A 24,095-nucleotide genomic window follows, 5' to 3' on the forward strand; every position below is an offset into this window, starting at 1 on the left:
GAGCAGAGCCTCGTCCCGGAGCCCAGCGCTGCCTCTCCAACGTGCTGCCCTCTGGGTAACCAGCATGAACCCTGACTTTCCCCCATGGCCTGCGGGCAACACCATCCCCCTCAGTAATAGCACAAGGCCCCAGCCGACACCACAGAACGTGGGGCACCCAGTGGCACCTAGAGCGGAGGGATGTTGTGACTGCAAAAGCTGCCCGATGAGGCATCTGTGCAGGGAGGGAGCTCCCACCTCAGGTGCCTGTGCTTCTGACACGGATTTCCTGAGTCAGCCCCGGGACCCCGTCTCGGCAACAGGCCTCGTGTGCAGTCACGAGCTGAGCCCCAGGCCTCCCTCCCGAGGCACCCCAGCTCTGTGCGGGGTCCTCTGACTGGCTATGCGGTCCGTCTCAATCCATCGATGCTTATGTTTAATGTGATTCCTGACTGAGTAGAGGGCCAGGCCGCCAGGCGGACACCAGGGCAGAGCGGACGCCTCGGCAGGGATGGGACCGCCTCATACACAGGGACCCTGTGAAGCCATCTGGCCGGGAGTGTCGTCGAGTGCCTCCCGTCCACACAGCACACTTCCCAAGGACTCACAGTCGCGGGAGCAGCCCCAGAAGGCAGGCCTAGAAGTGCAGGAGCCACGGGCACGGAGTCAGGAAGACGGCTTCCAATCCAGGAAGGAGGCGACGGCCACACATGACCATGTCCAGGGCAAGTTGTAAAAATGCCAGAACACAGGCATTGAGACACAGGAGACAGGAAGGGGGTGTGGCCCCGCAGAGCCAAAGGCACATGGCAGGTGGCAGGAGGTGTGCAGAGGGGTGAGGGGTGGAGGGCAGGTCTGCTAGAGGAGCTGGAGCGGGATAAGGACATGCAGACCGACAAAGGGCCTGCTTTCCTCGGGACCAAACGGGGAACTTGGGTGCTGGCACCCACGTGGCCCTGCAGGAAGACAGACTGGGGCCACGCAGGAGACTGGGCTGAAGGTGCTGAGTAGACAGAACCCAGGTGAGCAGACCCTGGTCAGGTGTGAGGCGAGGGGCGGGGGTGCCCCCTCCCCACTGGGCTGATGGCAGGAGCAGTAACAGGGACACAGGATAGCTGGGTGCCGAGGGCGGCCACCTGGGCACGCCCCAGTGCTGCGGAGCCCGGTGGTTTGCTCTCCTTTGCCAGCCTCTGACTAAAGGGTAGGAAAGCAGAGGAGCGTGTGAGCACAGCGGACACACTGCAGCATTGCCCATGTGTCCACAGGGTGTGTTTGTGGCGGCTGATGGGGAGAGCAGTGTCCTGTCATGCGAGGAGCCCACCCAGCCCAGAGTACTAGCCCCCAACTCCCAATGGCTTAGCCTTGCTGAAAACCACAAGCTCTGGGCTCTTGTTCCTCAGAGAAATGGAAACTGCCTCATCTGAGTTCTAGTCACAGCCCAATTCCTAAGCTGTAATGTGACTCTGAGGACAGGAAAGGAAGGAGACATAGCCCCCTCTGCTCTCCACTTCTACACGTGAGCGCGCGCACGCATCCCCCATAACGGATTCCACGGCCCTGGGGGGAGGGGCCCCTAGTGTCTTGGAATCAGCACCAAGGACAGCGCCGTGTACACGGGAACCTCTGCCTGAAGCTACCAAACCAGCGCAACTGGACCAGGGCCACCACGCTCCCCCCAGCAACTACCTGGCCCCTTTATCTTTTCACATTTCCATGACGCAAAGCGCTGATTACAAAGTGTCTCAGCTGGTAATAACTTCACTTCATTTTTCTTCAAATGTGTTTTTCATTCAGTTCACAGATGAATCCAATTAGCATATCATTGTGACTGATTAAATATGCCTCATGTAAATTTACATGTCAAAACACACACTGAACTTAAACAGACAAGGCTGCCAGGCCTCTGGAAACAGCTCTGCAGGCCGAGCCAGCTCCTAACACAAAAGCTGGAGTTTATATTTGCAGTGACCGCCAGGTAGAGGGGAGACGAGCTGGTGTCGCTCATGCATAAGGGGACGGAATGAATACAGACGTTGCTCTCTTTGTCTCTGATGAGAAGCTATTGACAGGAGACTCCCCATCTGCATTCGAGCTGTCACATCTGATGAGCTCATCAGGTGATGGAAATTCACCCTCTGATCGAGAAAAGGTCCCTGGGCACTGACGTGCAGACTGTTTCAAAGAGATTGCATTATCTTCGACAGCAGGATTAAATTAACAGGGGGATGACGTCGACCAGAGGATTTTTCTGTGAAGTCTGTGCTAATGTCCTCTGAGTCTCTTACCATAAGCGACCGCCTCTGATGTGCTATTCGTTTGTTCACTGGGTTTCGACTTTCACAAGACAACAAAAAACCCGTGTATGGAAATCGGATTGTGAAAGATACAGAAAGATGGAAAGGCTTACGTGGATTCCTCTAAAAGCAGGTTTTTGTGGGTGATTTGGGGGAAATTCACAAAATAATGGAACGATATGCACTTGGGTTCAGCCATCCAGCACCAGAAATGTCCCGACTCCTGGGGAAGCATTTAGGCTTTCCTCACGGGGCAGGTGTTGTCACTTCTTTGCCACACGTGTGAGATCCTGGGGTGTGCCCTGGATCTCCGTGGAGAGAGTGGCCGCCACACAGGCCCCAGGTCGCCCTTTTGTGTGCACCTGTCCACTCCCAGGCCACATTTCCCCAGAAATGAGGCTGTGGCTTCCCGCGCAGGCCTGACTCTGCCCCGCACCCTTTCCTCTCCCCTCACAAGCTTCCCGCAGCCACAAGCTCTGTCTGACCCGCGGTGCTGACTCTGAGCCCCTGACTGACAACCTGTGAAGACGGAAGGTCTGCTGTCCCCACTGCCATCGCCAGGGGTGGGAGGGATCCTTTCAACCCCCACTAAAGTCAGTGAGAGAATAACTTCTGTGGCTGGGAGGTGTGACCGCCTGGGCAGAACCTCACACAGCGTGGTCCCTGCGTGAGGCCACTGAGGGGCTGGAAACCAACATACTCACGACGGGTGCGCCCGCGGGTCAGACGGCCTCCAGCCAAACCTGCGGGGTAACAGGTGCCGCCACCTGCCCTCACTGTGCCACTGACGCTGGGTGGCCTCGCTGCAGAAGCCCAGTGGTAACTAGTGTGGAAACAGTGATGCCGAGAAGAGGAAACGGGGTTATTCAAAACAGAAGAAAGATGCTCAGGACCAACTGCAGCTTTCTATATCCAATATGGGGAGTTCATGAGAGAAATGACTATTTTCCTAGTGTGTTTTATTATAAACTGTTAAAGGAATCGAGTTTGCTTAATGTGGTAAAAGAAAACCACTTAAATGTAACAGGCATGCTCCGGAAAGCTGCGTACATGTTTCTGTTCATTTAAATAACGTTGAAAGGTACTGCAGAAGAGAGAGTTAAACCCCAGAGAGAAGACGCCTTTCCAGATGCATTTGGTTGAAAGCGGGTCTTCAGACCTGAGGTTCGCTTGAGGGGGCACACATGCCAAGCCGTGTGACAGCTGCTCTCAGGGCACCCCTCGTGGGGTTTTTCCTGTGCAAACATGTGGGTGCATGCCCTCAGAACCAGGGAGGAACCTGCCCAGGTCCAGTGAGGGGTCGGCAGGATTTCCTCACGCAAAGGTGCTCACCCCCTCGAGGGGTAGGGACCCTTTGCCAGGGAACCGACAGATAGAAAGGCAGATGGAACAGGAAAGGGACATTTACTCGGTGACCGAGGCAAGCTCACATCTACCTAACTCTCTAAATCCACGTCTAACAAACACTATTTTCTGAGGTGCGTTAGTTATCTGACAGACGGTTCAGAACGCCTTTTCATGTGCCGCCGGGCAAGACATGGAGAACAGTCTTGCTCTCCAGCACCCAATACCAAGAGAGACCCCACGGCGAGCGGGGCCATGGGGCTGGACTGTACCCCCCAATGGCCTGACGCCTCCCCCTGGATGCCCCCTGGTACCACGACCTCCCCCAAACCAGACTCTTCTGCAGACACTGCAGGCTTGCCTGCCTCTCACCCACCTGGAGATCTATTTCTCCTTCTCCGACTCGACGCTGACACAGCTGGGAGCCTGGGAGCTCTGACTTTCCCTCACTGTCACCCCCTCGGCCCAGCCCACCACCAGGTTCTGTCGGCGATGTCACCTCCTTCCTGTCACCTCCTGCTTGGTGCTCTGTGCCCTGCAGGCCATGCCCCTCCCTGGTTTCTCACCTCCATGGAGGCCAGCAGTCAGAGGGCCGCGTGGGGAAGACCACTGCCTAGCCCTGCCCGCGTGGCCCCGCCTGCCCTGTCCTGCCCGCCGCAGACCCTCTGCCTGGAACGTCGTCCCTCCTTCGTGTGCGTCGTCGGTCCCAACCTAAACAGGTGTCGCCCTCCCCCCACCAGACTCAGGGGACTCGCCTTAACAGACACACGTAAATCACAGCCATCACACCCTAACAGCCGACACGCTTGTGCGAGCGGTAAGATGTCGGTCTCGTCACCAGACAGAGGCACGAGGACGGGTAAACGTGTGCCGCACCCCAAGGGCAGGGGACAGTGGTGCTCACTCATCCTCACGTGAGGTACCCAGAAACTGCTGCAAAAACCATTTTTGTAACAGTCACTCTTGTGTTTGTTTGTTCAAAAGAACTGAATTCCTCCCACATTCAAACCCCTTACGGGTCCCTTGGGTCATCTAGGGGACATTTAGTGTCTAACAGCCGGCTCTCGGGTCACTTCTCCACAGAACGAAGTACTGTTGGAGCTGGACTCTGCCCGATCCACTTCTCCTGCTCGTCCCATTTCCCAGTGAAGTTTATAACCCTTAGTTAAAATCGGCCCACTTTGCTTTTTATTGGAAGCACTGAATGAAACTGAGAGCTGTCACTTCATTAGCACCCTCTGAGCCGTTACGGAAGCTCCTCTTTTAATGGTTCGTGGGCCAAGGTTTCTTAAGGGAAGACATGAAACAGCGGCCTGATGCCTGTGGTCACCGTGGCAGGAAGATGACTGAGACCGAGAGGGTTTGCGCCCTCGTCCAGCGCACGGCAGCTCGGGGCTGGGCTCTGTGCTGCGGGATGAGGGCCCGAGTGGGTGAATCAGCTCCTTCCCCAAACTTTGGAAGGTGCTCGCTGCCTCCTCCGCTCCTGGTGTTGCTGACAACACTTCCCCAGTGTTGGCCTGCACGGCATTTCCCTGTCCTGATGGGGACACCAGTCACACTGCATTCGGACCCACCCCAAGCCAGTGTGACCCCCTCTGGACCCGGCGCATCTGCAGAGGCCCTGGTTCCAAATGAGCCACCTGACTGCAGGGTGGGGGCCCGACACACAGCAGGCGGTGAAGCCGCTCTCCCTGAGGTGCCTACCCCACACCTGCCGGATGCGTGACATTCGTCATCTTCACATGCGTGGGAAACCGCAAGGTTTCCAAGGTGATGAATGGAACGGAAAAGACGCTGTGTCAGCCTTGTCCAGAAGGAAAGCTCAAAAAGAGTGAAGAGGACTTTTCAAGGTATTTTATTTGAACAAAAATGCTTGTTTCCTGAGTTGCTTTACGAGCACACTTTATTGAGCTCAGTCTTTATAAGCTGTTACTTTCGCAGTCTCGCAGCAGCCTGACATCTCCTCAGATCCACGGGATAAATCAGACATCAGTATGAGATAAACCAACTAGAGTTCTCCCATTCTGCTGCTGAGCCGCGGCCAGCGACAATCATCTGCAGCGCAAGCACAGAAAAGGGACAAAACCAGCCCAGCTGCCCGCCCGCCTCTGTCCTTACTGACGTACACAAACGACGGAGAGCACCGAGAAACGGGACGACTGCAGGGCAGCGCCCCACGCCCTCGACAGGAGCCAGTCCAGCTCGTGTTCCAGCCGAATGTCTCCCACAGGCCACACACCTCCATGCCAGCATCCTACAGGCAGGTGGTCCATTAAGCAAACCCTCCCGAAGCCGAGTCTTCAGGGGACAAGAAGGCCACTGGTGCCAGAATGCAAACAGTGACGGCCAAATGGGCCTCGATTTGGGGGGTTCTGATAAGCATTTGGCTGTGGACCCAGAGGAAGCCTGACGGGACTTCCTTCCATACTGAGCTGGTTATTCCTCGCGACCTGCCAGCCACGGACACACCTGAAACTGCTCAGTGAGAAGCCAGGAGGATATGACACAACCTGAGTGACAGGCCATTCATCTGTGCAGGCGTCAGAGCCGGACGTCACACGAGCCATCTGAGTGTGAACGACTAATAATGGGAAGAGCCTGACACTGCAGTTCATGACAAGCAAAGTGGGAACTAATGGCTTAAGAGAAGTGACACAATCCAAAATGACAGTGGCCCCTGAACCGAAGGAGGTGCCAAAGAACACAGCGTGTGGGCACCAGAGGCAGCGCGGAGCCCAGTGACACTGCACGCTGCCCTGTCCCCAAGGCAGCCGCGAGCCAGCTCCACAGTCAGCACCCTCACCCTGGTGTGAGACTCGGAACCAGAACCAGGGTGGTCACAGGACAGCCCGGGAGCGTCACAGTGCGAACAGCAGAAGCCCTGAGTCAGCACGTCTCTCTGGCCCGAACACCTGCCCCAAGCGAGCAACGGTCAGCCCCCAGTTGGGGGTGGAGGGGGCAGGCCCAGCTGCCTCCCGGGGAGGGGTGCTGGTGCCTTCGTGACAGAGAAAACAGGGTTCAGAGAAGACGGCTGCATGTGAGTCACCCTAACTCACACTCAGCCCCCGTGGCCCCACCTGCGTGGCAGCCTCCGGACTCTTCCCAGCTGGACACGTGGGGACAGAGTTTGTAGTTTGTTAGGCACTTCCAGGGACTTTTAGGGAGGGGACAGTCTAGGCACCTCCTCGAAGGTCAGTGGTCACATGTGGCAGCCGTTAACCGACGGCCACTGTGCACACACAGACCCACACGCACACGTGGGCGCACACGCGCACACACACTGACCAGAGAGGAACAAAATCCTCGCAGAGTCTCAGTCCTTTCCCATCGCCCTCAGCGCACTTGGGGGGTCCCAGGGGACATCAGTGGTCATTATGGATTAAAATCTTAAACCAGAGGCGGAGACAGGCCCCGCTTCCCTTCTGTCCTGACGCTCCTGTCCCAACGCCCGGCAGCACAGCTGTCTGTGTGGCTGTTGGTGACAGTAGTTGTTCTCAACACAGGTGGCTGCGGAGTATTGGGATGGGTGGCGGGAAAGGGTGGTGGAGTTGGGGCAAAGCTTTTATTTCCCCATAAATAAAAATGCTACAAACATACTTTTGAGTGGAGACACCTCACTTAGGGCACCCGTGAAACGGGACAGCCACGTCGAAGCCTCCGATTTCCTTTCTGCCGTGTCACGGCTCTCCGGGCCGGGCGCCGACAGCCCTCACTGCCAAGCCCCTGCCCCAGCAGCTGCTGCTCCCCCTGCTCCCGGCACAGGGCAGGACTCACCGCGTGCAGAGGGCAGGCGGGCGGGACCTGGGGGGGGCAGCCGGTTCTCAGGGGACTCGACGGCCACAGATGAACTCAAGGCTGAGCTGGCGTCGCCAGCGCCCGGGTACGAGCCTGCAGGGGCGCCTGCCAGCAGCCACAGATCCGACATCTGACGGCCCTCGCCGGGAGGCCTAATTCCAAGTGCCACAAGGAAACACCCTCCCCGTCCCGGCGCCCACATCCCACCGCCCCACAGGCACCAGTCGAGTCAGGTACATCTTCTAACTACACCCAGACGGAGAGCGCCCACAGCCTCTTATTCCCAGGTCAGCAGGTCCCAGACCAGGAAGGAAGCCCCTCCCGCCGCTGGCCCCACCCACTGGGAGCCCCCCTCCCACCAACCCACAAAAGTCAGATCACGTGCTCCCGTGGTTCCTGACCCCATGCACAGGAAAGCCCCAGGACGGCCAGGCACCCCACCCCCCGCGTGGTCCCAGGACCCCTCCATCACCGCCCGCCAGGCCATCCCTGACCACACTCACCCCAAATCCTCCTCCGGGGCTGAACTCCCAGGAGCCTATCGTCCCGCACAGCAGCGTCCTGCTCAGCTCTTCCTACTCTGACCTGTGTATCTGCTTCCACCTGTAGCACCTGCGTGCGCATGGCCCAAGCGGAAATAGTGGCTGGTGCTGAATGCACGTGACACGAGTAAAGGAGCAGCTGTATCTTGTGGAACAAATTACGCTGCTCGTTAGTTCGCAGAGCTGAGAGAACCCCGCCCTTCAAGCCCACCTCTCCGCTTTCCAGTACCTGCCCCTTCACTCCAAACTTGGACTTGTCGGGGCTCAAGCATCTCGCGCGCGTAGAAACGGGGCCGCAGTGTGTCCTGGACCTACCACTGATCTCCGTGGGAGCAAACGTGAACTGACAGAAACGACAAAAGCACTCACCCTGTGGGGAGAGGGGAGGGCTGGCACCATCCAATGCCCCTTGCAGGTGAGCGGGCGGCACACAGTCCACGTGAGTCACTGGTGCCCGAACGGGCTCTCGGGAAAGGGCTCCCTGGCGTGGCTATTGGAGCTGTCGGCGACCCAGTACCACTGGCCCTCCCTCTAAGTCATCGGCTCCGAGGGGACAGGAGGAGGTGCCGTGGGACAAAGCAGGGCTGTGCTGGCTCGTGCTGAGTGCACGCAGCATGCTAGGCTGTTGCTGTGTCTGACGTGCACGTGTGATCATCACAGTGACCCTGGACGTCGGTGCCATTGCCTTAGCTACCGACAGGGACTGCAAGTTAAGTCGCTTCCCAAATTCCCACAGCTCGGAGCTGACACAGCGGAGCACACACCTGAGACGGAATCTGAACACAGGACCCACAGGCCAGGACTGGTGTCAGCGTCTCTCTGACTCCCGTGTCTGTCCCACTTCATCCTGTACCAGGGAGCCACACAAGGGGATGAATGACAACATCCACGCACTGGGCCCCACAAGACACGCCTGTGCCCCCGCAGAGCCTGCTTGCTGGAACTGGACAACCTTCCACAAAAGGCACGAAGCCCACTGACTGACTTGGCACAATTTATTTAGCATGTCAGGCAGCATGGTGCGAGAATGAGTAATATGGAAGGGCTTTACCTGCAGGGCAGGTAAGAAAGCACACAGATCACAATTCAGCTGAGAGCGGCTGCAGCCCGTCAGGGCAGAAGGGAGGCTCACCTGCCAAGCAGGGGTTTCCGGGCCCAGCTAGAAGCAGCAGGTGGCCAGGCAGGGCTCTGGGTTCCTATCTACTCACAGCGGACAGCAGGTGGGAGCCTGGGCGAGCTGGAGGAAGGATGGGGCGTGGACCCAGACAACCACAGCACAGTGTGCGTGCTGGGATAGGCAAGCGAGGGTCCTGGGAGCACAGAGCAACTGGCTTTCCAGCAGGTCCTGCCATGAACGCCCTGGGCCCGGCCGTGACGCCCGCAAAGCACTGGGTCTGCCCGTAGACAGTCTGGGTCTTTCCTTTAATAGTTTCAGTACCGAGGGGTCTCAGTGAACGTCTATGGATATTTACTCACTCCTCCAAATCCTGGCCGAACAGGGGTGCTCTGGTCTGGTTCCTGCATGGAGCACGCTGACAGCTGACCACGTTCCCAGTGGACGCTGAGCGGCAGCCTGAGGACACGCAGGTCCTGGCCTCAGGGCCCCCTTGCTCCCCTCACTCTGGACTCGGACGCAGTCAGGGGGGCATGTGCCACCACGGCAGATGGGTCCCCACCCACTTGCTCACTTGCCAGTAAGACTGTGTTCCTCCGAAAAAGATATTTTTAATCCGTAGGCCGCCTTTGTGTGGGAAATAACGCGGAACAGCGAATGTGGAATGACATGTGTCATAGCCTGTACTCTACCCACCACCTTCCCCTCACCCTGGACGCCAGTCGGGTATTTCCACACGGGTAACCCTGCAGACCGTGACAAGTGGAATCACTTCATAGCACTCACTCACTTATGTGCCAGGTGAAGCCAGGAAGAAATCTGGCTCTTTCGAGTCTAATTACAAAAACACGGCTACCGGAGTATCCTGTAGCTGGGCAAGGCGCTTAGATCTCCTGCACTGACAGCTCTGACCTCTACTCCAGCAAACACTTGTCAAAATGCCAGCAGTAATTACCTGGCTGTTTAGAAAGCAGCAGTGGGCGCAGCGCCCCACCTTTCCTCATCAGCCGTCAAATCTTGAGCTGCAGCCATCAGCGTGCTCTCGGGCAGCGCAGCCCTCCCTCCTTCTTGCCAGCCTGCTCCAGACCTGGAGGACCCTTACCAGCGGCAGCGCTTATCCCATCTCCAACCCCAGTGGCTGCGTGGTCCCTGGCTGCAAGACAGGGGAGGGTCGGGTCCCTCTCACAGGGTGAGACCCTCCTCCCACATGGGCCAGCATTCTCTAGTGCCGGCCCAGGCCACGTCCCATTCCACGCTGAGCCCATGGGGCGTTCTCCGTGCGGCAGCCAGAGGGGCCCTGTGGTGCTCGCCCTCCTGCTCCGACCCTCCAAGGCTCCTCGCCCCCCGAGGGAAAGAGGCCAAGTCCTTCCCAGACCTGCGGGACTGGTCTCCGGTCACTCGCCCCACAAACACACCAGGCTCCAGTCACACAGCCCTCCTTGGTGTTTCAGGACGTGCCAAGCATGTGCCCCTCCCTCCGTACTCCTTCCCCGCTCCACACGGCTGCTCCCTCATGCCCAGTGGGACTCCTGCAAGCCCACCCCGGGGCCTTGTCCAACCACCCGTCCAATGACACTGCCTCTGACCTGTGCTGCTCACTTCCCATGCCTGCCTGGTCCCTCTTCGGGACACTTGACATTTCCTGACGGGTGTTACAGTGTATCAATTGTATTATACTCTACAGTCTGACACAGTCCATTCCTTTGTACGACACTGTTACATTGTACCGCACAGTATCATATTATACTATGCTACGTTAATACTTATATATTGTGTAATATTTATTTCGTGGGACATATCACATTATATAATGCATGTATGTCGCATAGCATTCCGTAACATTTATTGTGCCACATTGCATTATGCCATGCCATACCCCATCACGTTGCTAAAGGATGATTAACCACACCTTCTCCGAAAGGAGAAATGCAAAGATTGAGCAGAAATATACTTCCTCAGAACAAACTACCAAGGAAACGAAGAGAAAAAGGGGGGTTTTCTGTCCCACGCTGTTTGACTAGATGACACGGCTGCAGGGGTTAAGGGTAACTACCCGTTATTTCTGTGTACTTGGCAACACAGCAAATGCCTCCGGGTGCCATGCCCACTTCCTCTTCACGTTCACACCCAATTCATGAATTAGGCAGAGTGCTCAGCAAAGAGTCACCTGGTGGGACAAGGGATGAAGAATGGGAAGCAGCCACAGCGTCACCAAGCTCACCCCGTGGTGTTTGGTGGGGAGCAACGTGGTACAGCCTGTTCATTACGTTTTGTATCATTTTGTATGAAATTAGCCAAAGAAACGCCCCCATTCCATCAGCAGGGCTGTGTCACTAATGACAACAGAGGTGACGACAGCGTGCTGTTTGTTATTCAGGCCCGAGGGAAGCACGTGCAGAGTCAGACTGGCAGGCCACACACGACACCCGCAGCATTTCCACAGGACGCTCTGTTCGGTGTGTGCTGGTGACACGCACGGGCCACCCCCACGGCCGGTCCCAGCAGGCCCTGCCCCACAGGGACATCAGCTAAGCTGCAGAGCAGAGTAAGAGCTCGCATCGTCTTTTAGAGTGAGAAGCCACCAAAAGACTCCTTTTGATTCAAAATTCTCCCTCGTTAACATGTAAGTTGACCTCTCATGTGGCCACTGCTCAGTGAGGTCACCTCTCTTTGTGGCACCAGACACTGTCACCGGGCAGATGTGGGCCAAGGGTCACAGCACAGGGCTACTGTCTCCTGCCCAACGCTAAGGTCCTAATGACAAACTTACTTTTCATAACGCTTTTCTTGTGCAGCATCAGGCGCATTCATAACATTGTAAAATTAGTCAAAACACTAAAGGGACTCACTTTTAACTGTCTATGTTAGCAATTGTTTACTCATACAACAAGCAGAAAACTCGCTGCCCCGCACTCAGATGGCAGGTAACGTGCATGCTCCCCTGCAGGTCCCGGAACGGCGCTGGTACGTCACTCAAACACGCACTTCACGGGGAACTTCTCCCTGGAACCACACTTTAGGACAGAGCTACAATGACCGAGAAATGAGATTTCAAGTAACTGACCTCATTTTCCCTGGAAAGCAATAAAAATGATGAAAGGCCACTGTCAGTGAGTATGTTGTCATGATTAAAAAGCATAAGGAGATTCCTCCCATTTTCGTCCACGCACAGCACCCTGAGTTCTAGCAAACCAGCTCTGAAAGTTCTGCTCCAGGTACGGGGTGAGCAGGCTGTTGTGGAACAACGGTGAGTGTGTCAGCACAAACGCTGGTGACTCTTTTGGCCTACGTACTCCTGGTCACTTATGTGGAGGAGCTGGGCAGTGGACATGAGGGCTGAGCCCCCTGACATAGAATCACACCTCGTGGGGGCGGCGTCTACAGTGCCGTGTGCTGGCCTCTGTTCCCAGGACGCCGAGCTCCGTCTCATGAAGAAACATGACAGTGAAATGAGGCCTGAGGGAAGCCGCTCTCCAAGAAGCTTAGATCTGTAAGGTTTCTGGAACACAGCAATCTCGCCATGAATTCTTCTTTAACCAAAAATACTTGGCCCCAGATCACCACTCTCAGCACACAAGGGTCAGTAAGAGCACCAAGATACCCTGCTAGTAAAATCCAATGAAACAGAGAGCCCAATCGTTTCCCCATTCATGGCGCACAGCAACTACTTTTCCACTTGTTTACCAGCAACGGATAAAGAGACAAGGTGTGGGGGGTTTCAATAAGTGATATCGCAGTTAACGAGAACCAAATATTCCAGTCCCTACACCGAACAAAATAGTTTGCTGCGTTCTGCATTTGAAAGAGAGATGTAAATTTCACTAAACCCCGTTCATACCTCCAGCAAGAACGGCACCGGCTAAAGCTAAGTGTGGTCTCTGCTGTCGGTCAGTGCACATCCAGCCACATCTACCAGCGGCGACATGCTGAGAAGGAGCCGAAGCACTGCAAGTCACCAAACAGTTCTGACGCTCACTGCGCTTTCCCACGAGGTGCGAAGATTGCACAGACATTTTACAAAAGGCTTTAAGTCAGCCAAAGCCAGACATTAGAGCCCGAGGACAACGCAAACTGTCTCCAGCACTTCTGTTTGCTGAGACCCCAGTTGGTCGGGCTTTGTGTTTTCACTGTGACAAACGCCAGTCCTGAACCCAGGACCACTCAGTAGGTCCCCAATGTGTGAGTGGGACTGACCGGGAGATGGGCATCAAACGTGAAGCTACAAGCAAGTCACTCGTCAGTCCTGAGCCCTCCACTCTGCGCTGTCTTGGGGGGCGATGGACAGAAGTGAACCCAATGCTTGTGGCCTGCTACAACATGGAAATCCAGGCATGAAACCGCGTTTGTTCCATCCAGACCGGTCTCCACAGACACTGGTCACTGCCTCCCACACACCAGCCTTCTGACCTCACAGAGAGCGGTGTGGCCAACGTCTACCCGAAGCCTGGCCACGTTTCACAGTGACAGCCAGGCCCCGTCATGTTAACTGACCCCATTACTGCCTCAATGTCTCCCCACCAATTCTGGGGTTCCAGGGGGACTGTCCTTTCAACCCCCTGCCTGGGCTGTGTGTCTGTGTGTGTGCGTGTGTGCATGTGTGTAAATATGTGTGACCGTGTGCGCGTGTGTGCGGGTATGTGTGTGTGTGTGTGCATGTGTGTGCATGCATGAGTATGTGTGTGTGCATGTGTGTGACCGTGTGCGTGTGTGTGCGCATGTGCGCAGGTGTATATGTGTGGTGTGCATGTGTGTGCAGGTGTGTGCATGTGCATGTGTGTGTATGCATGTGTGTGCATGTGTGTGCATGAGTACGTGTGTGCGCGTGTGTGCATGTGTGTGCACATGTGTGCAGGTGTGTGTGTATGTGTGTGCGGGTGTGCATGTGTGTGCATATGTGTGACCGTGTGCACGTGTGTGCGGGTGTGCTTGTGTGCACGTGTGTGGGGTGTGCGTGTGTGTGCATGTGTGTGTGTGCATGAGTACGTGTGTGCATGTGTGTGCCCATGTGTGCAGGTGTGTGTGTGTGTGTGCGTGTGTGTGCGGGTGTGCATGTGTGTGCGTGTGCGTGCGTGCATGTATGCATGAGTGTACGTGTGTGTGTGTGTGTGTGTATGTGTGGCTGCACCGGAACGCCTTACCTGCTGCCTTCACCACATCTGCAGTTGTCACGTTGTGGACGTTGGCGCTCACTTTGAATGTCACTGCTGGCCCCAGAACCCTGGAAGAGACAGAAGGGCATTCAGAGCAGCTCAGCACACGGCGCCGCTTCCCGCAAGTGTGTGCACAGCGCCCACACACTCACAGAACGAGCGTGTGAACACTGACACACTCGCAGGACACACGCACCCAGGGCCACCACTCGCCCCACGTGTGATCGTGTTCATGACGATGTGACTCTGTTCCCATTTCCCAGTCATTCTGTTGACAAGCTTTGCTCTGAAACACACACGGTGGAGCTGTTATAACAAATTCTAATCTACCCCAACAGCCCAACAATAATGAGCAGACACTCTTGCAAACGAAAAAACTGTTATGGAAACAGATTTTATATTTGGTTCCCAAGGGAGCAGAATGAATCAGAAGCGGAAAGGAAGGAGACTGGTGTTTTTAAAGTCTCAACAGGAACCGTTTAAAAACGTATCAAAGTTGTTAAGAATCATTGCTGTAAGACAAGTGCCAGGAAAGAGTTAGCAAGATTTTCAAGGCTTTTTAAATACTCCATTGACCATGACTCTGAAAAACACGTCGCTAACAGCCTGATTCTTCCGCAGACCTCATGCACTTTAAAAGCTGTATTACACGCACAGCCAGCTCCAAATGGAGCAGCAGCTCAGGGTCCATGGACCTGCTGGACCCGTCCACAGACCACAGCTGCAGACGGAACGACCGACTTTCACACCGTCTGCAGGAGAGTTCCTCCAAAGGACACAGCCTGAGGAAAGGGCCGGCTTTAGGTGGGAGACGGCAGCTGGGGACATTGACTCTGGACTGTCTCCAAGGCAGCAGACACAGCAGTGGGGAAAAGTCACCGCGTCAAAACTCGGCCATGTCTTTTGATCGCGTCTCTCGCCTCCTCTCCTTCCCAAGGCTCACCCATCCGAGGCCAGGCTCCTGCTGCTTGCTCTTGTTCCTTTGAACCTCGAGAGTTCTTGAGCATTCAGAGGTCATCCTACTCGTGACAGCTTGGTCTCGGCCTCGGGCCGAGTCCTCACGGCAGTTTTGGCTCACGGCCCTGAGAGGGCAGCGTGGTGCCACCGTAAGGCTGCGCACTGAGCATTCTAGCGTCGTTGCTGGGGCAGTTCTGTGGAGGCGGCTTAGCGTCCGCTCGAGCTTGGCCGCTGCCAGTGTCTGGTGTGTGCGGCAGGATGGTCTCGCTCATGCTCCTTCCCGAGACTTCTCTGCCCAAAGCCACCGAGTTCTGCTGAAACTGCCTGCCAGCTCATGTCCTGGCAGCCACCTCCCGTGTCCTCGTGTCCTGCCTGGGGACTGCTGCTTCGCTGACCCCTGAGCTGCACGCCTCACTCTGCTCACACCACGTAGGCTCTGCAGGCCCTTGCGTCGGAAGTGACGCCATCATACCTCGTCCCTCCTACTCTTACCGTTCAAATGGCCTGGGCTTCTCCTGGGCCTGGAGTGACGGCCATTTCTGTCTCTGTGCGTTCACACAGTCGACCTTCCTGCCACCATGCTGTCCCCCCTCACTGCGAGAACTGGACTCTCTCAAAGCCCCACTCGGTCGGACTCCCTACAAGCACTGTGACCATGGCAGTCCCTCCAGGTCGCTAAGCTCTTCCAGCAAGCCCAGCAAGCACCTGACAGTTAGCGCTAAGTGGCACGGGAATTATTTTACAGACGGCGGACTCTCTGAGGGCACGCCATGTCCCCCGCTGGTGCCTCACTCAGGGTGGATGAGATCTGAGCACAGCCGTCTTCTGGAATCCGGGAAAGGCTTCAAAGTCATGAGCAGCCCTCGCCAGCCACCAGGACAGCACGAATGACAGCTCTTACCAACAGGACCTCAGGTTGATATGTACTTTCTAACCCACATCCCCCGAGCTTAGAGCTTTCCTCGGTGCCAAAAGTTGTCTCTCACGACCACACAAGTCCTGGCCGGTCAGCTGCAGGGCCCTCACGCATCAGTGTCATGGGGACGACCGCCCAATGCCTGCCACCCCACACCCGAGACCAGTGCAGGGACGATGGCTGGTCTTCCTTTCAGGATGCCGCGTGTCACTACCTTGCCAGTTAGGGACACATGTGACACCCTTAGAATGTGCCTGGTATTTGGGAAGTACTCCCAAATGTCTGCTTCACTGTCATCGACACCCACAGACTCCTGCACTGGTGACGTGCCGTGCCCTGACCCAGGCAGGTGCTGTCTCTCAGGGTCACAGGGCGTTGAGCAACCCGACCCACCGCACAGCCTCAGCCCACGTGACCATGACACGCTCGGTCCCAACACCCACTGCTCCTGTTTCAACGTGCGATGGCGTGAAAGTCTTTGTACCGAGGTGTCACCGTTCTGTCAAGCCCTTTAGCCTCCTGGCCTCAGTTTACACCGCTGTAACAGGGGAGGCGTGTCCTGGCCCTGGAGGCCTGGCTGTCCCACGGCCAGTTGCTGTGTGAAGCCAATGCCCAGATGGTGGTACTGCTGACTGACGAGCAGTGTCCCAAGACAAGATGAACTGAGGCCAGGTTTGCAGAGGCTGAGCAGAGGCCACAGACCTCGTCCTAGGAAGCTCCGCACGTGTCCCCAGCACTCAGAGGCCCTGCCGCCCTTTCACAAAGCACGGCCAGTCCTGCCGGCCCAGCACCAGTGGCCCGAGAGGCAAAGTGTCCACCGCGGGCTTCCGGAAGCAGATGCTCCAGGACGAGCCTCTCGGTGGGCACAGCTGGGCCCCAGGCAGGGGCTGCAGCGCGTGCACCCAGTCCCAGAGCGCCAGACCGCCAACTAAATGAGGGTTAAGTTGATAAAACATTTGCAAGAGTGCCCCAAGGGGTGACTCAACCCAGCACAGCAGCACCACCCTGAAAAGGGACCAGACAATCGCCACAGAAGGCAGTTCTCAGCGGGGGCAACGTGAGACTCGTTTTCTTCCCGTTTTTGCTTTGTGATCTTTGGAGCTAATTAATGTGAAGTCTATTTGTCTTTCTACTGCGAGGAACACCAGTGCTTCTGAGCATGGTGTTGTCTGCAAACAGTGGGCGGGACAGTGGATTTGTGGGAGCCCTGAGGCCCTGCGGTGAGAGCTGTTCCTTCTGAGGGCCCCGCGGCCCAGCGGGGGACCAGAGGCCACCTTGCTGTGCTGGGAAAATACTACCTGCGTGGCATAGGCACACCGACCACAGCGTCAGGAGACAAAGCCAGAGGCTCCATGGGGGAAACCTCACAGGCTGCTCCTCCCGTCTTGCTGGCCCATCTCCAGGACGGCAGCGTGGGAGGAAGGCTGCCATGACTGCCACACGAATGCCATCCCGCCTCACGGCTGGTGAGTGGTCCCTGGACGCTTACAGATGCCTCAGCCCTCTGTTGGCCTCTGCTGATTTTGTAATTTCCACTATGTGGCCGTCACATACGTGTCTGCAACACACTGTGCAGACCACCCTCCTCTTCTGTTCTGTTTACAGGGATGCGGATTTGCACAGAAATGATTTGGCGCCCGCCCTCCAAGGCCACAGCACCCATCACTAAGGACAGGACCGAGCACGGAGCACGCAGGACGTGTCACCCAGCCATGAACAAGCAGGCGGGGTGGGGGCAGGCCTGTCTGCACACCTGCTGCTGCAGCTGCATGGATCGTGACCAGGGCAGGCGTGAGCGTAGCGAGTCCCCGCAGCACCGTCCAGCCGTGGGCCCTCCACATTTTTGGGCCACCTATTCTGTGGGGAATTGGCTGAGGAGCAGGCACCTGCTACCTGACACTCTCATCTAGTGGAAGAAGATTCCAGAAACAGGTGGCAGCGTGAGGCCGCTCGGGTGTGTGGTCCCGGGCTTCCCCATGCACAGGCCCGCGGTGGGCTATTCTTGCTTATTTGAGGCTGAGAGCCATAGCAGACGTCAGAGCAGTTAGCACGTCAGAACGGCATTGCTGGCAGTGCGGACTGATGCCTGCACGGACACAGCCGGCCCCTCGCAGCCGTCTGCTGCTCGCTACGCTCACGCCTGCCCTGGTCGCGATCCATGGGGCTGCAGCGGCAGGTGTGCAGACAGGCCTGCCCCCACCCCGCCTGCTCCCAGGACCTTCAGCAGGGCCCTGTCAGCCCAGGACCAGCTACGTAACTCTGGGGCCCAGGGCGAGATGGAGATGTGGCCCCCGCTGAAGAAGCAAACATTCAGACTTTGAAGGCAGACACAGCAAGGCACTGAGTTTCTGACACAGCCCATGCCATACCCTGGCCTCCATGTTTCATAGGAGGGCAAACTGAGCTTTCTGCGGAAAGCTAAGCCCCCAAACTGTGATGTCATTTCACAGTAGGAAAGGGAACTCGATCAATAAATACTAACATCTTGGATTTATTTAAAATAAGAAATGGCCATCTCTCACTCAAACAGAATCATTATTTGTGAACACACAGTGGTTCCTTTCTGCTGTGTCCTCTTCAGTCTCATGACAAGGCCAAAGCAGTTCTGACAGAGTGCAGCATTTCCTTGAAACTCCGTATTTCTAGGAAAACACATGTGCCACTCAGTCGGACCGTGGCAATCTTGCAGTGTGTGGATAGGGCACATCCAGTGCTCCTGCTCCAGAAACAGAGGGCTCCTGAACAACAGGCAGGCTTCCCCGCCCTCCTGAGGTGGCATCACTGGGGAAATCCTGAACTCAGGTGGGAGCAAGGTGAAAGCAGCCCCCGTGCACCAGAGCCTGCAACAGCGGACAAGTAAGTGGGAGAGCCACCACGGCTGACCGGGCTCTCCTGTTGGCTGTGAGCCACATTTACTTACCCTGAGCATAACCTCTGCCACTGTTAATTTGCACTGCCCTGGCACGCACACCAAATTATCCAGGGCTTTGTAATCATGTGGGCTACAAAGCCAACCAGAGGGGTCCAACGAGTGGGTTAAAGGCCTTCCAGCTACTTCAATTTCCTCATAAATCAGGGAGAGAAGAAGATGGGGCAAACAATCAGAGTTCTGCCCCAAGAACCTGAAACATGCGTCTGGAAGCCTCCAAGGTCCCATGGATTCTCTCACACGTAGAGGATGGTGAGGGGCACAGGAGCAGGGCTGGAGGGGGCCTCAACGTTGCTGAGGCAGTGACAGGACGGAGCTAAGCTTGGCCCCCCCGCCCCCCATGCTGTGCACAGAAGACTTAATGAAAAGTGTCAGGGCTGTGAATTCCCACTGCCGCTTCTTCAGTAACTGTCTTGGAAAACAAGAACTCTGTATTTTCATCAATTCAGTAAATCACACAGATGGGAACTAAAGTGCTTCTTGCATCACGAGAACACATGAAGATTGATCGCAGAATTAGGCTGTCCTCCCGGACGCCCTCTGCTCCTCCAGGCCTGCGTGGGGCTGAGGTCCAGGCTGAGCCAACGCCGGTCCCGCCTCACCGGGGGGCAGCTCCCCCAGCACCGCCCACCCGACTGAGCATCCATCAGCAGGGCACGGACAGCCGCGATTGGATTAAAAAGTCATAACTGCGGTCGTCCTGCGTCTGCTGGCATAATTACATCAGCATGCTAATGCCGTTTTAATGGTCTCTAATGATGTAATAAGAAGTAATGGAATTTGCTTGACAGCTACATAACCATTAACAAAACATATTAAGCATAACTAGTACTTCCATAAAACGCAACCTCTGAAAGTGCCGGCTTGCATGGTGGCCGCCCCCTCTCCCAGGGCAACGTGCACCCGAGACTGTGCAGGCACGACAGAGCCACGAGCGGGCCACGCAGCCGTGCCCGCCCCGAGGCTGCCTCGACCCAGCGAGTGCGCGATGCCCCAGTGTGCTGGGTCCTGGGACACACACGTACGGCCTGTCGGGGGCAAGCTGACACACATACGCGCACACGCGGACAGGCTGCAGCTGTGAAACACCAATGTGAGTAAGAGCAGGGGCCAGGACAAGCCACCAGGGAAGGACCCAGCAGGTGTTTGTCTCACAGGAGAGCTGTGGACCAGATTGCCACAGGCTTAACGAGACGGCACTGGTCTCGTTTTGCAAGCTTTACAAGTAGGAAGCCCCCAGTTCTCTGAGCAGGGAAGACTGGCAAGTGATGTTTACAAAAGCTCTGTTCTGGCCACCGCACAGCCGGCAAGCTCCACCGACCCCTCGGAGGCAGGAGGTGCTCCCTGGAAGTCCCCCTACTCAGGCTTCAGACATGGATCTGCATGGGAAGGACCCCAGCAAGAGTGAGGAGCCAACCTGAGGAAAGGGCAGGGGGAAGGAGCGCAAGCCAGCTCTGTGCCCAAATCAGCCTGCACCCGGGGCCCCTCGGTCTGACGGCCCCGCCCACCCGGAGCCCCTCAAATCCAGTGTCCTGGCGGGGAGTGTCCGCCACTTTGCTGAGACTCTCCTAAAGGTCAGTGGGACTTGTCTGGGTGAGATGCTGGAGAGAAGGAATAGTTATTTCGTGAACACTCAGTCACCTTGATGGGGGAAGAAGGGGAGAAAGGCCACAGGAGGTGACAGGGAAGCCCAAGGGACATGGCAGGAGTTCGGTGGTGTCGGGGCCCTGAGTCTGGTCTCGACCTTGGACAAGAAAGAGAAACCTCACACCTTCCTTCAGCAGCACCGATAAAACCGGGAGACTGAGCAGCAGCCGAGTCCCTGCGCATTCCACTCTCCCTCCTGTCTGCAGGGGTGGCGCTGACCACGCGCACAGGCATGTCCGCTTCCTGCCTGGCCACAGGGCAGCTCCCTCCTGAGTGCAGGACGGTGGCAACACCCACCGGCCCGATGGCATGGGAAGGGCAGAGGTCGGCCCGGAGGGCTCCCGCCAGCCCCCCACCCCCTCACGCCCCCTCCCCACACGCCCCTCCCCACGTCTGTTCCGATTGTGGTGAAGGAGCCTGCAGGTGTGACCCGTCCCGCCCTCGCCCTAACCTCCCAGGCAGGCGCCTCTGCCCACACTCCCGCCTCACACCAGGCCCCTGGTCCCTGGCACCTGGATCCGGCAGACTCGGGCCTCAGCACCCAGGCCAGCCTCACCCGTCCATCTCCCGAGCGCGCCCAGTCCAGGCTCCTGAACTGCCCGCCCCCCCAGCCCCCGCTCGGCACAGCCCACCCGCACAGCCCCCCGGGCTCCAGGTTTGCACACCAGGTTTGCACACCCACGTGAAGTGAGCACAGGCAGCTCCCGAGTCACCGTGCTCTCGGCCGGCCGTGGGGTCTCATTCCCACTGCTCTAGAAGTGTGTCCTACGCTCCATGCTGGGCACTGGGGTGTCCTGCCAGAGGCCCCTAACCGCACTGTGGGACATCTGCCACCGTCCCTACCTCTCCTCTTCCAGAAGCTTCTGGGTCCCAGGCTCGGTGAGGTGCTTCCCCACACACACGGCCCCCAGGGCCCTCTACACAAGCCACGTGCACATTCAGTGGTAAGATTGAGGCAGGACAGTGTCCCTCACGCCCACGCCCAGCTCCCAGCACCAGGCCAGGGCACAGCAGTGATGAATACACACCTGCCGCATCAAGCACAGGTGAGTGTCTGTGGGCTGCGCCACAGTGGACGCCCTGGTGGACGGGGGCTCAGCTCAGCCCACGTGTCTAGTCCTGAGTCATGTGTGCAGCCATCCGTAGGCTTCCGCGTGGCCAGCCATCCACACCTGAGCTTGGCAACCCCCACCCACTCCTGCATCGACGCGTTTCCGTTTGTCTTCTTGACGCAGTGCTGGTGCTCTGTGCCCTGTACACGTTCCAAGAAACGTCACGGCAGCCCCGCTGGGCCGGCCACAGGCCAGTGCCCCTCCGGCCCCGGGACAGGGCAGGCCCTACACTGCAGGCTCATGGTAAGTGCTGACACGCGTCCCTAAGGCTCTGGTGCGTCTGTGGGGCCGGCACAGGCTGTGGAAACTTCTAGAGCAGGGGTGTCCAAACTGCGGCCTGCAATCCATTTTTAATTGACCCGCAGCAAATTCCAAAAGTATATTTACTTTACTTAAATAAACCAGGTGAAGCAATACGTACATTACCTCGAGTGAGTGGCCCGGCTGTTTGTGTATTTTTCCGAATATGGTCCTTGGTGAAAAATGTTGAAAAAAGTTGGACACCCCTGTTCTAGAGCCTCCGTGAGTCTAGGAGCAGCAGGGCTGGGAACCAAGGCCTCAGTGGGCACCACTCTTCCAGATTATAATTCTTATAATTACACTTGGATTTCAGCTGTGTTTAAGTAACGTACCAAACCTCTCTGGAATTTTCCTTTCATTCTTTCCAGAACAGTTTCTCTCTGATATAATTAACACCAACCACAGGCACACAGTCCTCTTCCTTGCAAAGCAATTTACAAAATGGAGCCTGGTGGGAGCCAACAAGAAAACCCAGAGACCCCGGCCCACACTCACTCGATGTCTGCGAAGACACTCATCGGCACCTGCAGGAGACGTGCGACGGCCGCCGTCAGCTCCTTCCCCTTCTGCGGGCTCAGGGGGCTGTTGGAGGAGAGCAGATAGGAGGGGGCAACGTGACCAAATGGAAGTCATCACGACTTGAGAAGCCGCAGTCCCCACGAGCTCCCACCCGGCCCAGGGGGTCTGAGAGCCGCCCCGCCTGCCTGCCCGCCGCCGCATTCTTGTCACACAGTGAGCGGCTCCCGGGGCAATGGGGACCAGGTGCTTCTCCAGCCATGATGAATCACCTGAATTTTCCAGCAATAAGACAAACAATTCAGTGCAAATGGAATTGTTAGGACGTGTGATGGGCTCATGATGCAGCAATGGCTCGTCTCTGCCTCAATAAAAATCGTAATAAAGTGAGAGGGTGGGAAGGGCAGGATGAGAACGGAGAAACGGGAGATGGAGAGAAGCAGACGCTGAAACCAAACCTCAGGACGGGAAGTCAAATGTACAAAGGAAACTCATTTTTAAACGGGTTCATTTCTAAAATGAGTTATATGCCAATGAGAGGCTATTGCAATATCAGTCTGAGGGTTAGCAGAGAGGACGGACGGCCCGCCAGCAGTGACTCATTAACGGGTGCCATCTCCAGGTGACCCCCCAGCAAGGCCAGCTCCACACAAGGAGGCAACAGCAGTAACGGTGTGATTCGAGGGTCAGGCTGCAAATCCTGAGGCCTTGCACTCAGCCTTGCGATCACGCGTCGCCCGTGAAATCCTGTCAGCACCCCTTCAGGGAAATACTCGGTGACGTCCTCATGGGACAGCTGTGGCCCAGCACAGGCTTCCACCCCAGCTGGCCACGCAGTCACCCTCCGTGCCCACGCGGAGCCTGGCGCTGCTGTCGGAGGAGACGCAGCAGTGAACAGAGACCGGGGCTCACATTCATGGGGCTTATGTCCCCGTGGGAACACAGGCAGCAGACAGTCTGTGCCGTCCTGGGCTCAGCTGTGTCACCAAAATCAAAACTGCTAAAGTCCTAACCCGAGAACCTCAGAATGTGACCTTGAGAGGAAACGGTGGCCACAGGCGATGAGTGTAGGACCAGCTTGTTATGGCCGGGCCTGATCCCACATCACCAGTGTCCTTGCAAAAGAGGACATCAGGACACAGGGACAGACGTAAGGAGCAGGTGCCGAGGCCCTGGGGCAGGAGGTCTCAGGGGCTCTGGCCGGCATGCCTCGTGAGCGGAGGGTGGGAGAGTGGAGATGGAGCTCTGATGGCCTCCCAGGATTGCTGTGACTCCAAGAACGGATGGAGACTCGGCGGTGCAAGGGGGCCCCAAATGGCTCACGGTGGCTGGGTGGGTGTGGGGAGGGCTCGCAGCCTGGGACACATGAGTAAGGCGTGCGGACGGGACTAGCGGGTGAGCCACCATGTGAGACCCGAGGAAGCCACAAGCAGGACGAAGGCAGGAGGCCCCACTCGGCACCCATGCTGGGGAGGAGAGCCCACCGAAGGGGCTGCTTGG

The 24,095-nt window shown here is 56.9% G+C and overlaps 1 protein-coding gene across 5 annotated transcripts in view; it reads right to left on the reverse strand.

Annotated features, from left to right (window-relative positions):
- The window catches only part of PTPRN2 (protein tyrosine phosphatase receptor type N2), a 406,465-nt gene that overhangs the window by 194,512 nt on the left and 187,858 nt on the right, over positions 1 to 24,095 (reverse strand). For all 5 annotated transcript variants that reach the window (XM_081038718.1, XM_081038717.1, XM_081038716.1 and 2 more), the window contains 2 exons: positions 22,575 to 22,661; positions 14,207 to 14,286 (listed from right to left, as the gene is read on the reverse strand). In XM_081038718.1, coding sequence (XP_080894844.1) covers positions 14,207 to 14,286; positions 22,575 to 22,661 — 167 coding nt within the window. The remainder of the gene's footprint in view (positions 1 to 14,206; positions 14,287 to 22,574; positions 22,662 to 24,095) is intronic.

Source organism: Rhinolophus hipposideros, assembly GCF_964194185.1.
Source record: "Rhinolophus hipposideros genome assembly, chromosome: 25".
Classification (NCBI taxonomy): domain Eukaryota; kingdom Metazoa; phylum Chordata; class Mammalia; order Chiroptera; family Rhinolophidae; genus Rhinolophus; species Rhinolophus hipposideros.